We start from the raw sequence: 16,042 nt of genomic DNA, 5'->3' as shown, positions 1-16,042 counted from the left end.
AAAATTTCATCAGTTACGGTCGTATAAATGAAAGAAAATACTTATTTTAAAATGTGTATGTGTGAGTGCGTTTCTATAAATTTTACCAACAACAATATGTTGACTGAGTGGCGAACATAGCAAATAAGCATTGCATTTAGAACAAATGCAACCCCCTTTTCTATACAGATAACAAATTCAAATTGGATAAAAATGTATGTCAGTATTTAGCAAATACGATATTTGTTCGCAATTTTATGCAACACAGATGGATAAAAGAAAATAATTATAATTTTACGCTTTGTTATATTGTCGTCATTTGGGTATGTATGGTTGGACAGTAAATATTTTAGGGCTTCGAACAGATATCCAGATGATGACATTCCCAGAATTTTCTTTATGCTCAATTAAAATTTTTTTGTGGTTGTAAAAAATTATTTGTTTACTAAAAATTGAATAACAAGTGTTCTGTGCTAAATTGTTTGTTTGCATATTTGGGGTGGATTAGATTTGAATTAAAAGGGTTTTGGACACGTAATAACCATGTACAATTAGGGGATCAAATATACCTCGATTTTTTAAGAATGGAAGGAATGTCTTCGGTATATAAAAGGGAAGCTCCTTCAATATACCAATATTTATACCCTTCACTTCACTGTAGTACATGGTATTATGTCTTTGTAACAGGCAAACGGAAACGAGAATATGCATAGAATCATTTTCTGTGTCGATTTATATCCGTCTGTCCATGTTTTCTATGAAAATTTTAGAAAATGGTTTCAGATTTAGATATATCTCCCACATATAGAGTTTTCCGATTCCACAAGCCCAAAGTCACCAATGCCCTTATATTTCTTTCGATTTATACGAAGTTGTGAGTAGCGTATTAAACTGAGTCTAGAATGATGTGTATGAAGTTTCGTTGAAATCGATTCAGATTTAGATATAGCTCTCATATATGTTCGTCCGATTTTATGTAAATGGGGCGCCAATGCCCTTATACTTCTTTCGATTTTCATGAAATTTTGTCTAGAATGATCTGTGCCAAGTTTCGTTAAAATCCGTCCATCCGATGCACCAAATAGCCTATGTTTGTTTGATTTACACGAAATTTGGCAGAGGGTATTGAATTGAGTTTGGAATGAAGTGTGTTAAGTTTTATTGGCGAACCGAAGAGATTTTTCCATTGTCGAAATCGGTCCAGATTTACATATTGCTCCCAAAGAATATGTTGCTTGAATTCATACAAATGGTACGCCAAAGAACCCAAGTCTTCCGATTTAAATGGAATTTTTTACAGATTTCAGAATGGTATGTTAAGGGTTAATTTAAATTGGTTCAAATATCTATGTAGTTCACGTATATAATTTCGCCGATTTCATTCTTGTCTATCGACAGAATATTGTACATACACTGAGTATCATAACTATAGATGCACTTTTAATACAATTGGTATTATGGTTTCGCCTAATTCTGCACTTCCAAACTTATTGGTGTTGCATAACTATAGACGCACTTTTACAAAATTAGATATATTTATTTTTAAAACCTTAAATAACTTTAATCAATAATGGGAGGACTTCCTTTATTCATCGATAATCACTCCTTTAAGGGTTAAATACAGTTTGGCGGTTTTCTGCATAGACACGACGAGTCAAGATTCCCAAATCGTTATCGACTTTTATGAACTGACGCGTTGTCCTGCTAAAAAACGAGTCCTTCATTGTTGTTGCTTTCTCAAAATGGCAATAATTTGTCTTCTAAGGCTTGAATGTATTCTATTGAATCCATCCGTCAACTAGGAAATGCCAAATCAAACATTCCGTAGCTATAAAATGATCCCAAGATCATTAAGGAACGCCACCGAAATTTCGTTTTAAGAGATATCGTGTTTCGTTTCGTAGATTTTTCCAATAACAATTAAAACCATCTGGACCATCAAGATTGAATTTTTTCTCATCCGAAAACATCAACTAAGAATATATATTGGAGAGATTATGGAAGGATCCACGATATTCCTTAAAACGAAATTTCGGTGGCGGTTCCAGTGTATGAGCAGCTCTTGTATGTGAAGGGTACCATATAGTCGGCCCGTCCGGCTTTGAACTTTCCTTACTGGTTTAATTGTTGCATTTTCCCATTGCACAAAATAGAGGGATATTAATTTTGTCATTACGTTTACAAAACTTCGAAATGTTTTGTATTGAATACTGTGAATGTTTAGGTGTTTTGAAGATATTAACTGCATATTACAAGGAATGTTTCTTGAGTTCGCTTTTCCGCGATTTAGTTAGTTGCCTTAAATCCATTTAAAGGCGTTAAAGCGTAAAATTGTATCCGACACGGCGGTATATAGTAAAGAAAACACTCTAATATCAGTTTATGAGTTTGTGTTGTGTGTGTGTACATGTACCCATAAATTATAACAACAACAATATGTTGACTGGCTGCCGAAATTAACTAACAAGCATTGATTTAGAACAGTTGGCAGTTTTCCTAAAATCATCCCTCTTTTCTATGCAGACAAAAAATTCCAATTGGATAAATATGACGGTATTTAGATCATATTTATTTGCAATTTTATGCAACACAAATGAACAATGACAACAACAAAAATAATTATAATTTTACGCTTTGTTAATATTGTCATCATTTGTTCGGTTGACTCCAGACACATGGTAAGCTCATATGAATTATAGAGGGTTGAATTTCATAACTGAAGCCAGATGATGATTTTCCCAGATTTTCTTCATGCTCAATTACCGTTTTATGTTTGTGGTTGTTTGTAAAAAACTGAATATGTTTACTAAAAAAACTAAGATGAACAAGTGCTTTGTTGTTTAGAACTTTGTTTGTATATTTTGTGTGGATTATTTTCAGGTGGATAAGGCTTCATTAAAGAGATTATGGTAACAAATCCCATGTTATAGATAATTAGCTTATTGACTTTGTTTTTTATGATAAGTGTAGTGTAATAAATGGGCTGAATGGGAGTGCTCGTAAGTTACTAGGGTTGTATCAGATGGCTAAATGAAAAATTTACGTAGGAAAATTTTAATTTATTTTCTATCGAACGAAAAACATGCTGAAATTTGGTATCCCATTTCCTTGAAGGTAAAGAATCGAATAAATCTCTTATTCGATTTGCCAATCCTGACTATTGTATGCTATTTTGGTTTGCGAGAGTCTACGGAATTACTGCTAGTGTCGAGGTGGAATATTTATACACTACACAACTATGTTGTCAGGTTATGATAGCTTTGTGCAGCCCCAAGAGTTAGTAACGTCGCGAAGTATACCCATCATCCGTTAATATTTAGGGGATGAAATGGACCAAAAACTTTATTTTTTGACCACAATTATGACCCGAACACCACGAAATTTTTACCAGGAAGGGAATATGAGCAAAGAATTAGCGTTAGAGTTTTGATGAAGATTGTTCAATATTTAGCCGGTCAAATGGACGCAGATGTTTGTGTGAAAAATGACAAAATTTTTATTCTATGGAATATATATAATATATAGTACATCCAAGAGGAGTTGTTGACCTTTAAATTGAAACCAATTATACTGTTGTATGTACTCGAATGGGAGTTATACGGAAATATTTAAAGGTGTTTATGTTTTATAATATTACTATTACCCCAATAGAGGGCGGAAATGTCGTGCTGATCGCTTTGAACTATTACATGAAATTCCGGTTATTGTCAAGGACGACGCATATAATTTTTGGTGATGCTATTTCGGGGGTGCAACGAACTGAAAATTTTATTCTAGTAATCGATTTTCACAATCCTCCCTAGATACCAATTTTTTATCATTAAAGAAATTTTGCAATGCAAGAAAAATATGATAATCGTTTGTTGCCAAGTCCGGACTGTATGGCGGATGCACTAAAATTTCCCAACAAAGCTCCCGAAGTTTCTGGGAGTCACTGTAGATTTATGTGACCGTGGAACACAACACCTCTCTTGTTGGCCAATTTTGGCCATTTCAGGTCAATTGCTATTTCAAACGGCCTAGTTGTTGACAGTTGAGACTCATAATAAATAATCCCCGTATGTAGTCCATTTCTCATATGGAAGCAACTCATAATAAATAATCCCCTTCCAGTCCCACCAAATGCATAGCAGAACCTTCCTGGCCATTAGTCCTGGTTCATATCGTATGCGATCCATTTCTCATCTCCAGCCACCATCCGTTTAAGAAATGGGTCTATCTCATTCCGTTTCACCAAGGCTTGACAAATGGAAATTCAATCCTTCCTTTTTTTATATTAATTGGTATGACACCCAAACATCGAGCTTCTTTTTGAATCCAGTTTAAAACAGTTTTATGGTCGATTTTTAGCTCCTGGTCGATGTTACGACTGTTAACATGTCAGTCAACTTCGATCATTTCTCCGATTTTATCGACCTTCCTAATGGATATCTTTTTCCCCAACCTAATATAATCTCATCTTGAAACACAATATGTGACTGTGAGAAACACCATTTTTGAAGTAGGCTTTGATAATTTTTATGTGATGTGAGATAGTTAAGCAATAATTTTCGTCGATATCAGACTTAAAACGGAAATGAAAACCAGTAAGGAAAGCAGTAAAGTCGGACGACAATATTTTGGGTATATTTAAAACATGTCGCCTTTTTGATATATTGCACGGATATATTGTACAAAATTGTGTGACAATCCACCAAACTTTGCACCATTTACTTAAAATCGGATTTATCTAAATCTGGACTGATTTCAACGAAACTTGACATAATTTAGGCTACACTAACATCAATACGTCTTGCAGCATTTTGTGCTAATAGGGCAAATTATCGGTCTGGTGCACCATTGATTTAAAATCGGACGGAAATATATAAGAGCTATATCTGAACTTCAGTAGGTTTTGCAAAATGTTGTGCAAATCTTCCTAACTTTGGGAGCTATATGTAAATCTGGACCGATTTTCATGAAACTTAGCGCACATTACTCTAGACTTAATTTAGTACGCAATGCATTATTTGGTGCAAATCGAAAAAAATATAGGGGTTTTAGTGCAACGTTTATAGAAAATCGGAAGAAAATATATATGGGGGCTATATTTAAATCAGAACCGATTTAAATCAAACTTTGCATTCGTAATTCTGTACTTATTTCAACACGCTATGTCTAATTTTGTCGCAATCAGACACACCTTGAGAGTTTGGTGCAACATTTATACAAAATCGGACGAAAATACATATAGGAACTATATCTATGAACCGATTTTCACGAAACTTAACACACATCATACCCGACTCAATTCAGTACGCTGTGCAAATTTCATACAAATCGAAAGATATAATTTAGGCTTCTCTAACATCAGTACGTTTGCAGCATTTTGTGCCAGTGGGCCAAATTATCGGTCTGGTGCACCATTTACATAAAAACGGACGAATATATATGGGAGCTATATTTAATTCTGAACCGATTTCAACAAAACTTCGCATACGCAATTCTGTACTTACTTCAGTACGCTATGTAAAATTGTGTCGCAATCAGACAAACCATGGGAGTTTGGTGCACCATTTATAGAAAATCGGACGAAAATATATATGGGAGTTATATCTAAATCTGAACCGTTTTTTTCTAATTTCAATAGGGTTCATCCTTGGGTCAAATAAGTGAGCTACGTCAAATTTAATCCCATTCGGATTATAATTGCAACCTGTACTTTGTTTACAATTTAATTTGGACAGACAGACGAACATGTTGCAAACGTAGGGTATAAAAACAACATAATTGGCAATCTGAAAACAAATGGGTATACCAAATTTGCGTAACTTACTCTATACACTCCATTTTATGGAGAAGAATATAACAAAAGAAAATTAAAGAAATCATTTGTGGTCAACATTATTTTTTTTAATCGAATATAGGATTTTTAATGGACTCCTTTTTCAATATTTTTTCGACATGCGCATTTAACTTGCCCCCTTCAAAAAGAACAAAATTAATTTCTTTTCGTACATAACATAATCTTATTTTATTTCTTTTGAACTTAAAAAAACTATTATTGCACAATAAATAATATTTATAACATGGAGATTGCACTTTGCTTTAGTTTGACACAAATTAGGCCATTGGATGACCATAACTTGGCGCATAATCTCTCGGATATGCCGACGGATGTAGATGATGTGTAACGTGACCAGAGGCGGAATGGTGCTGATGATGACCATTCATGTTACCATAGTAATCTTCTGTTCGGGGTTTTTGTGTATTTTCTGTACCATTTAAAAGGTCTTGCATAAATCCAATATAAGTGATAGCCAGTCGCAGAGTTTCGATACGGGACAGACGTTTTTCGTAGGCGAACGTTGGCACCTTGGGACGAAGTTTATCAAATGCTTCGTTTAAATTCAACATTCGGCGACGTTCACGAATATTGGCGGCACGTCGTTGAGCCAGTGATGCAGTGCGTCGTCTTACTTTTTTAGTCGTACTGCCACCGCTGGATGAAGAGCCACCATTGGTTTGACTTTTACTCTGCTGCAGACTGGAAGTTGAGGACGATGATGTTGACGATTGGGAAGACATTAAACTGCCGACATGAGAACGTTGCCAAAGAGCTATAGAAAACATAAAATACAATTTGTAGGTTAATATAAATTGCTTGGGTCACTTGCAAAACTGTACACACTTACCAAAATCTGAACTGGGAAAGGCAGCCATAAAATTCTGATAAGGAATCATTGGTGGCGGAGGCGGCGGTGGAGCCTCCGAATTCCACAATTGTTGATAAGGTAAATCCGTCATATAACTGGGTACTGTGTGATGTTGCATTTGGATGTAGTTTTTGTTGATTTTATGTATCCACTTAGGAGTGATATTTGGGTATTCCTTTCTATTGGAATTTTTATATTTTTCAAAATATTTCCAGTTCGATTTTAGCGAATATAAAAATAATAAGTGATGTGTCCTTTCTGCTTGGATGCTAGACAATGAATGCGAATTGGTCTAGTAGCATTATCGTCTTTTATATCCGCCAGCAAGGGTTGTAGAATGTTTCTATTAGAATCATTTTCAACCCTCATTTGTGTTAAGGGTAAAAACTACCTAGTCGGGCGCCATTGTAATATTCCAATTGGTAACAGTTTTCTCAATGCTGATTGGTTAGTTTGTACTGGCAGCCAACGAGGGTGACTCGCATGGTATTAAATTTCTTTTACATTAGATTAGTTAAAATTATTTTGAAATGAGATGTAGATGGCGCTGAACAAACGTGGTTGTCTTGCCTATGATTTACAATGGTAGTGTATGAGTTAAATCGTTTGGAGGCGCTCTGTGTCGTCATATTCACAGGGCGCCGAAAGCGTACAGAAAATCTGGAATACCCTGTGAAAGCGAGAGCAGGTTTATTCGCATAATAACGTTATTATACCCTTCATCACACTGGGGTACAGGGTATTGTCTTTGTGCATATGTTTGTAACAGGCAAAAGGAAACGAGATAGACCCATAGTTCTTTTGGAGAATATGCATAGAATCACTTTCTAAGTCGATTTATGCATGTCCGTTCGTCTGTAGATGTTAAATCGTAAACAAAGTACAGGTCGCATTTATAATCCGATTTGGATGAAATTAGGTATAGCTCATTAGTTTGGCCCAAGGTCGAACCCTATTGAAATTGGGTTCGTGAAAATCGAAAGATATATAGGAGATTTGGTACACCATTTTCATAAAATCCGACGAAAATAAACTATATTGGAACTATATCTAAATCTGAACCGATGTTCACGAAACTTAGCACAAATCATTCTAGACTTAATTCAGTACACTATGCAAATCGAATGATATATAGGGACTTTGGTCCACCATTTACATAAAATCAGAGGAAACTGTATATGGGTGCTATATCTAAATCTGAACCGATTTAAACTCAAAACGCTTAATTTTAGGCTCAATTACTTACGCTGTGAAAAATATCATGGCAAAAATTAATTTAAAACAGCCGAAAGGGTATATGGGGGCTATATCTAAATCTGAACCGATTTCAACGCAACTTAACACAGGTCATTTTTTGCTCAATACGGTATGCTATTCAAAATTTTATATCAATCCAACAAACACTGTCACAGAACGGTTGCTCCATAAGCCGAGCTTAAAAAAAAATTCCAATCGCGTAGGTTTTTGTGCGTACTTCCTCCAATTTGAAAGACCACGTCCCAAGATGTTGTTTTCTACTTGGTCTTTCCATCTAATGGCCTTGGCCATTCGCACAACATGGCCTAACCACCGTTATAGCTGCAGCTCAATACGACTGACTAAGTCGATGTCCGCGAATAAATTATAAAACTCGTGGTTCATTCGACGCCGATATTCACCGTAGACGCAGATCGGCCCGTAGATCTTTCAGTAATTTTTTCATTTAAACACTCCAAGAGCTGCCTCATCTGATTGGGGAAGTACCCATGCTTGAGATCCAAATAACAGCACAAGTAGTATCAGCGTTTGGCTGGCGGGAGGTGGTCTTGTTTCTAAACTGCTTACTTAGATCATAGTAGCATCCTTTGGCCATCACAATCCTTCTCCGAATTTCAAACTAATGTCATTCGTTTTATTTATGGGGGTACCAGGTTTAAAACACCTCTGAACGGATAGGGCTGTTGAATGCCGCTTTCTAGTCGATGAATAGGTGGTATGTGTCGATGTGTTTTTCGTGGGTCTTTTCCAGGATTTGGCGCAGAGTGGAAATCTGGTCAATGGTGGTTTCTTGGTGGTGATTTTTGGTACCCAAGTGTTGCTTTCCGCCAGAGCGAGATCTGCGCCTGTTCTGTACAACGTGCGCACATTCCAAATGCAGATTCGCAGATCGTGGTCCTTTATACGTTTCCGGGAGTCGTCAACATTAGGGGGTTTGGTTTTTATACCCTACACAACTATGTTGTCAGGGTATTATAGCTTTGTGCAGCCCCAAATGTTTGTAACGCCGCGAAATATTGGTCCTAGACCCACCTTTAAGTATACCGATCGTCATATCTCGACTAGCTGAGTCGATCTAGACATGTGTGTCCGTCCGTCCGTCCGTCTGTCCATTATAATTTGTAAACACGATACAGGCCACAGTTATGGACCAATCTTCACGAAATTTTGCATGTAGGATGGGTTCTGGCCAATGAAGACCCCTATTGTTTTTGGAAAAGATCGGTTAATATTTAGGGGATGAAATGGACCAAATACTAAATTTTTGTCGGTTTTTCTTGTCGCTCCAGAGGCCGCAATTATGGCCCAAACACCGCGAATTTTTGCATGGAGAAGGGGATCGGGTCAGAGAATAAGCATGCATGTTTTGATATAGATCGGTCAATATTTAGCGGGTCAAATGGACCCTGACTTTTGTGTGAAAAATGACAAAATTTGTATTCTATGGCATATATATTTACTCCTGGAGGATGTAGACCCCAGGAGTTGATAGCACATCCAAGAGGAGTGGTTGGCCTTTAAAATGATACCAAATATAGTGATGTATCTACTCAGATGTGGGAGTTACAGTCAAATATTTACAGGTGCTTACGTATTCAGATATTATTCAGTAACCCATTACCACATTAGAGGGAGAAATATCGCGCTGATGGCTTTGAAATTTTTCATGAAGTTCCAGTTATGGTCAAGAACAACGCCTATAATTTTCGGTGATGATCAGATTAAAATTTTGGGATGAAATGGACCGAAAACATAATTTTTTGTGTGTTTTCGAGTAGAGTATAATCCGAAAATCACAACACAACCCGCCGTGAAGGTAATCTGGACAAGTAATTAGAAGGACTGTACTGAATATTCGAAAAAAGTAAGGAAGAGGTGTTGTTAACCTCTAATCGGACAAGAGGGGGCAAATATCACGAAATATTACTCAGACTCGGAATAAACATCCTCAGAAAGTTAGAGTTCGTGGTAGTTGTGTAGGGTATCGCATGGTCGGCCCCGTCCGACTATACTGCTCCGCTCACTGGTTTTTCTTTGCTTTTCCATGGTAGAAGGGGTTTTCCGAGTGTGGGCAACTAACCCGACATATCAGCTCATTATTTCAGCGGGCGATGAAAATATCTGCCCCTGGTGACACCGCGGGGAGGTCAGTGTCCACAATTGAGATAAAGATGGACCAAGATAAGCCTGGGCTTCGCCATGTTTAAGCAAATCAGAGAAGTTGCTTTGTATCTATCATGCCCTAATTAACATAAAATCGGGTGGTCATAATATATATATATATATATATATTTCCAGATTAAATGAAACCTTTTACAAATTAAATTTAACCTTTTCCAAATTAAATGAAACCTTTTCCAAATTAAATGAAACCTTTTCCAAATTAAATGAAACCTTTTCCAATTGAAATGAAACCTTTTCCAAATTAAATGAAACCTTTTCCAATTGAAATGAAACCTTTTACAAATAGAATGAAACTTTTTCCAAATTAAATGAAACCTTTATTCTTATCCAAGGAAATGTAATATTTCCAGTAATTTTAAATCAATATTTGAAAATTAAATCAAAGAGTATTAACAACTATAGTTGTATGGCTATGTAATTAACATAAATATTCTTTAATTCGGTGTGATTTTATTTTATATCTTTACTAAATAAAACTAAAAAAATAGTAATACAAACTGGGGTATTTCTTGACATTTATTGACAAGGTAACTGCTTATCTTAATGAAGAGGTTCCCGACATGCATGTCCATAACGTAGTTAGAATTGCCGAGTAAGCTGTTGAATATTTCGCTCGATTACATCAACAATGTTATGTTCCATTGGAACATCACACAGCTCAGCTCTTGTACATAATTTTATTTTTAAAAATGCTTTTTCGATTGGATTTACCATTGGAGAATAAGGCGGTAAGAATTTAAGGTTGCATCTTTTGGATTTGATCAAATTTTTTATGTCATGTCGCTTGTGTATTTGAGCGTTATCCATTATCAAGAACGAATTTTCCAACTCTGTATTGATTTCCTCCAAAAGACTTTCTATAAATAATTTAAATCTGTCTGCATTGACACTGGAATTAGAAATGATTGTGTGATTGGGGGTATCCCCAATATTCATTGATCGTTGTTGGGGTATCCATTTTGTAAACTCTTGAGCATATTTTTGTCTGAAGCCTAATGTTCTGGAGTCATTCATTCGTTCTATTTCACTAGAGGCCATCTTTAACGTAATTTTTTATTTCCGTAATCCATTTTCTATGGGGCTTGTGGAAATATTAATATAATTTTCTCTCCACAGTTTAGTTTTTATGGCTTTGAGGGTAATTCAAGGTTGACTTTCTAGATATAACTCGATCAGACTTAAAACTTGTGGTGTCAAAAATTTAGTTCTATTTCCTCCACGCTTATTTTCCTTCCAGAATTTCTTTTTGCATCTTCTTATTAATGCTTGTTCTGAATTTATTTTTATGCAGGTTAAATTTGCAGTCTCGGAAATTGTTCTACACTCTTCATACAATTTACATAATAAAAATTTCATGTCTTTTATTATTTTGTTATACTGACCCAATTTGTTTCGGGGTCTTGTAGATGTAGCTTCGGTAGGTTCTGGAGCATTTACATTTGCAATACTTGGCGAGGTTATAGATTCTTCTTCAGATTCCCAATTATCAGAAGTTCCCGAGCAAAAATTAGGTTAGCTCGTAATTATTTAATTGTGTATGGCTACCTATACAAAACACTACTAAATGAATGACTCCAGAACATTAGACTTGAGACAAAAATATGCTCAAGACATTACAAAATGGATACCCCAACAACGATCAATGAATATTGGGGATACCCCAATCACACAATAATTTCTAATTCCAGTGTCAATGCAGACAGATTTAAATTATTTATAGAAAGTCTTTTGGAGGAAATCAATCCAGAGTTGGAAAATTCGTTCTTGATAATGGATAACGCTCAAATACACAAGCGACATGACATAACAAATTTGATCAAATCCAAAAGATGCAACCTTAAATTCTTACCGCCTTATTCTCCAATGGTAAATCCAATCGAAAAAGCATTTTTAAAAATAAAATTATGTACAAGAGCTGTATTCAAGTATTCAACAGCTTACTCGGCAAGATAATTCTAACTACGTTATGGACATGCAAGTCGGGAACCTTTCATTAAGATAAGCAGTTACCTTGTCAAGAAATACCCCAGTTTGTATTAATATTTTGTTTGTTTTATTTATTAAAAATATAAAAAAATATAAAAAAAATATAAATATATATAAATATATTTGTAAAAGGTTTCATTTCAATTGGAAAAGGTTTCATTTAATTTGGAAAAGGTTTCATTTCAATTGGAAAAGGTTTCATTTAATTTGGAAAAGGTTTCATTTAATTTGTAAAAGGTTTCATTTAATCTGGAAATGCTATATATATATTGCTGTATCTATATCTGATCCTAACACTGCAATATTTTCCTTAGTACGTATGCATGTTGGTGGTGTAATGTCTGACAATGTAAATTTTGTGCGAATCCGAAAAGTCCGAATAACCTTTTCCTAACAGAGCACGTATTTTAATAAATAATATTAAAGGAACGTTTGTAACACGATCCATGGTTAAATTATTTAAAAAATTACAATATTTAACATAATATTTTCCAAACGAACGAATATCAATTTTCTTTTTCTTTGAAACTTTGTTCAACTAATTACAACAGCAATTCACCTATGACACCCATTCTTCTTTGATATGCCTAAGGCATTATCCTTATTCATCCGTACATGTTATTGAACATGATATAATAGCATTCTTATGACCGTATACGAATAATTTGAGATCATTTTCATACACATACACACACACGCATGTATTTAAAATAACCGCATTAATTTGCAACATTGTGGATTCGACAAAGAATAACTTGAGGTATCTCGTGTCATCCTTACATGAATTTAATTAAATGCAACACTTCATCTCCGTCTAAGACAGACAGCTGAGGAAGTGGAAGAAGATTAGATTCTTTAAAATCAAAAACACATTGACCCAGTTCATGATGTCAAATTTAATTAACATTTCCGGTTCTTTGCCATCTTTGGGCTTTAGCTTTTGTTTAGCCCAAGTACATGGTGGTGTATGCCTCATGTACATATTACCTTAATGCACAACGTGACTATCCATCCAGCCAACTAAAGCAATTCCTGCTAAACAATAACTGTGTGTGTGAATTCTCTCTAACATATAGGATGTGAAGTTGTTGTGTGTGTGCGTGTGTGTCTATGCATTTTATGCAGGATTAGAAAAATAATAACACAGTGGTGGATTTTAGACAGAGGGGCCCCTACGGAAAGATACAAATTGTCAATATGGTCGGTCAATATGAACTGAGCGGTCAAAAAGCGCTGGTTTGAACCGATGTGTAAACACTTGCATGGGGCACAATGATCGTATTATCTTGTTCGTTCTACAAATTAATCCAAAGATGTCAAGACAAGATATACCACTTAGAATTGACCGCCATTCAATGCTTAATGTTATGCGCAATTGATAGAGTTCCATGATTCGTCACCCGTGACGATTTTTTGAAGATGATCAGAAGCGAATTATAAGATTTCAACAACCAGACGGATATGGTTAAAGAGACATTAATTTGATATTCCGGATTTTCGTAGGATGAAATATAGCAAGGCAGGAAATTATCCCGCCCCATTTTCTACATTTTCAAAGTTTTAGAAGCATTTTCCAACCGAATGTGTATCTAAATAGGCATTTCGGGTTCAGTGCATAAAATGTTCGATATAAGTCCATGTTTTGACATAGCTTCCACATAAAGGTTCCGCCCTATTTTCGGAAGTTTAAAGGTTTTAGCGGCCAATAAAATGACTGTAAGTTTGTATTTCGATATTTTGGAGGTTGAGAAGCATTTTTGCAGACAATTCTCTGACGTTTCCTTTAGAAAGTTTGACATTTTTGCAAAAACCTACTCATTATGGTTTGACGTACAAGCATGTGTTGTATTATTTTCAGCCACTTGAAAATTGATTTGCCAAACATTTGAATTAACTCTTGACATTTTGGTGCGATAACTTTTCACAACTTTCGAAGTACCTTATCACGAACAGGGGTACATATATGAACATGAATCGTTGTATGGCATTAAAGCACCATCCTCCCTTGAATCCAGCTATATTTTATTATTCTTTAAAAAAAGTTTCGCGACGAACCTTTTTTAACATAAGACCCTCCACCATGTGCTGTTTATTCAAAATTTCTTAAATCGACCGGGACCTTCATATATGGACTAGAGTTGTTCTATCTAGTTCAGTTAGCTGATCGCTCTTTTTAGTTCAGCTCTTTTGATTAAACTAGTTCGGTCTTCTTCAGTTCAGTAGTCCAATCGTTCGCAATTAAGCTCTTTTATTCAGCTGTCGTTTTACATCGGTCGTTCTTTTATTAGTTCATCGAATCGTTCAGTTGATAGTTTGTGTTCTTGGAAGATTATAATGTGTGAATACAATTTTTTTATTTTATTGGAATATCATACACTTTTAAGCGAGGATGTTTAAAGAAAAGTTTCAGAAGAGTTTATGAACCTATAAGGTGTGGATTTTTTACAGAAAGTTTGTATGATTGCTAATAAAATATTTGAACCTACATTAAAAAATTTCCTTGGGATCCCGTATAATTTTTCTAATACCGAAAAATAACGGGACCTTTATATATTTATATATACAAATTACAAGCACTTCGGCGTGAGAGGTTCTTAAAACTACCGAAAATAGGACGGGCACTTTTTATACGTGCACAGATGGACATATATCGAATGTACTCAGCCTCCGGCGGAAGAATGCAGCTAAAACAAATAAAACCGGTCAAGCTTTCTAAATCCTTAAAATGTTTAAAATTAATAGGGGGTTGCTTGATAAGACCTTGAATAGCCGAAAAAAACATGAGAAAAATATGATTAAAATTCCCAAAATGTTTAATAGTTGGTCTCGCTTTTTATGGGGCTATACCAAAACGAGGATTAATATTGATAATTTTGAGTATTGGGAAGATCAAATACTGTAGACTATATTGAAAAACGTGTTCAAAATACGGACTTGGGACAATATTAATAATTCTTATATCCTTCACCACACTGTGGTACAGAGTATTATGTCTTTGTGCATATGTTTGTAACAGGCAAAAGGAAACGAGAAAGACACATGGTTCCTTTTGAGAATATGTCCGTCCGTCCGTCTGTCTTACTTACTTACTTAGCAGGCTTGTTAAAGAACGGTTGTTCCAAAACCGAGCTTAAAAAAGATTTCCAAGCGCATCGGTCTTGTGCGCAAGTCCACCAATTTGGAAGACCACGTTCCAATATGTTGTTTTCTACTTGGTCTTTCCATCTAATTCGGGAACCATCAGTAGGCTCATTTTTATATGCCTTTTGAGCTGGGACATTTTCATTCATCCGCACAACATGGCCTAGCCACCGTAGTCGCTGCAGCTCAATACGACTGACTATGTCGATGTCCGCGTATAAATTGTAAAGCCCGTGGTTCATTCGACGCCGATATTCACCGTCGACGTAGATCGGCCCGTAGACCTTTCGGAGAATTTTTCTCTCAAACACCCCAAGAGCTGCCTCATCTGCTTGCGCAAGTACCCATGCTTCTGATCCATATAATAGCACGGGTAGTATCAGCGTCTTGTAAAGTGCGAGTTTGGTCTGGCGGGAGGCGCAGACGCATGAATAGTTCGGCTGGTAACCCGTCGGCTCCTGCTGTTTTATTGTTCTTGAGCCGATTAATTGCTTTTATGACCTCATCTTGGCTAGGTGGTATATATTCTATACCGTCATCTCTTATTGGATGTGGGGTATTTTCTTCAACGCCACTTTTTGATACCAGAAGCTTTTCAAAATGCTCCTTCCAGATCCTCAACATGCTGTCTGTATCTGTCACCAGGTTTCCTTCTTCTTCTCTACAGGAGGATGTGCCTGCACCTAAGCCTTCGGTTTGGTGTTTTACTCGTTGATAAAATTTCCGAACTTCATTCTGACTCCTGTACATCTCGATTTGCTCACGCTCACGATTTTCTTGTTCTTTCTTCTTTTTTCTGA

The 16,042-nt window shown here is 35.7% G+C and overlaps 1 protein-coding gene across 1 annotated transcript; it reads right to left on the bottom strand.

The window, feature by feature from the left end:
- Nucleotides 1-6,081: 6,081 nt before the first annotated feature.
- LOC133335400 (protein Fer3-like) lies at nucleotides 6,082-6,792 on the bottom strand. The gene is made up of 3 exons (XM_061543674.1): nucleotides 6,654-6,792; nucleotides 6,521-6,578; nucleotides 6,082-6,487 (listed from the first exon to the last, which is right to left on the bottom strand). The coding sequence occupies exons 1-3, from the start codon at nucleotides 6,790-6,792 to the stop codon at nucleotides 6,082-6,084; spliced, it is 603 nt and encodes a 200-aa protein (XP_061399658.1).
- Between the last annotated feature and the right edge of the window lie 9,250 nt (nucleotides 6,793-16,042).

Source organism: Musca vetustissima, unplaced genomic scaffold (assembly GCF_032173495.1).
Source record: "Musca vetustissima isolate MV318-11 ecotype Yass unplaced genomic scaffold, APGP_CSIRO_Mvet_v1 utg8257, whole genome shotgun sequence".
NCBI lineage: Eukaryota > Metazoa > Arthropoda > Insecta > Diptera > Muscidae > Musca > Musca vetustissima.
Note: the sequence above shows the minus strand (reverse complement) of the source record. Positions and strands in the feature narration are given on the sequence as shown.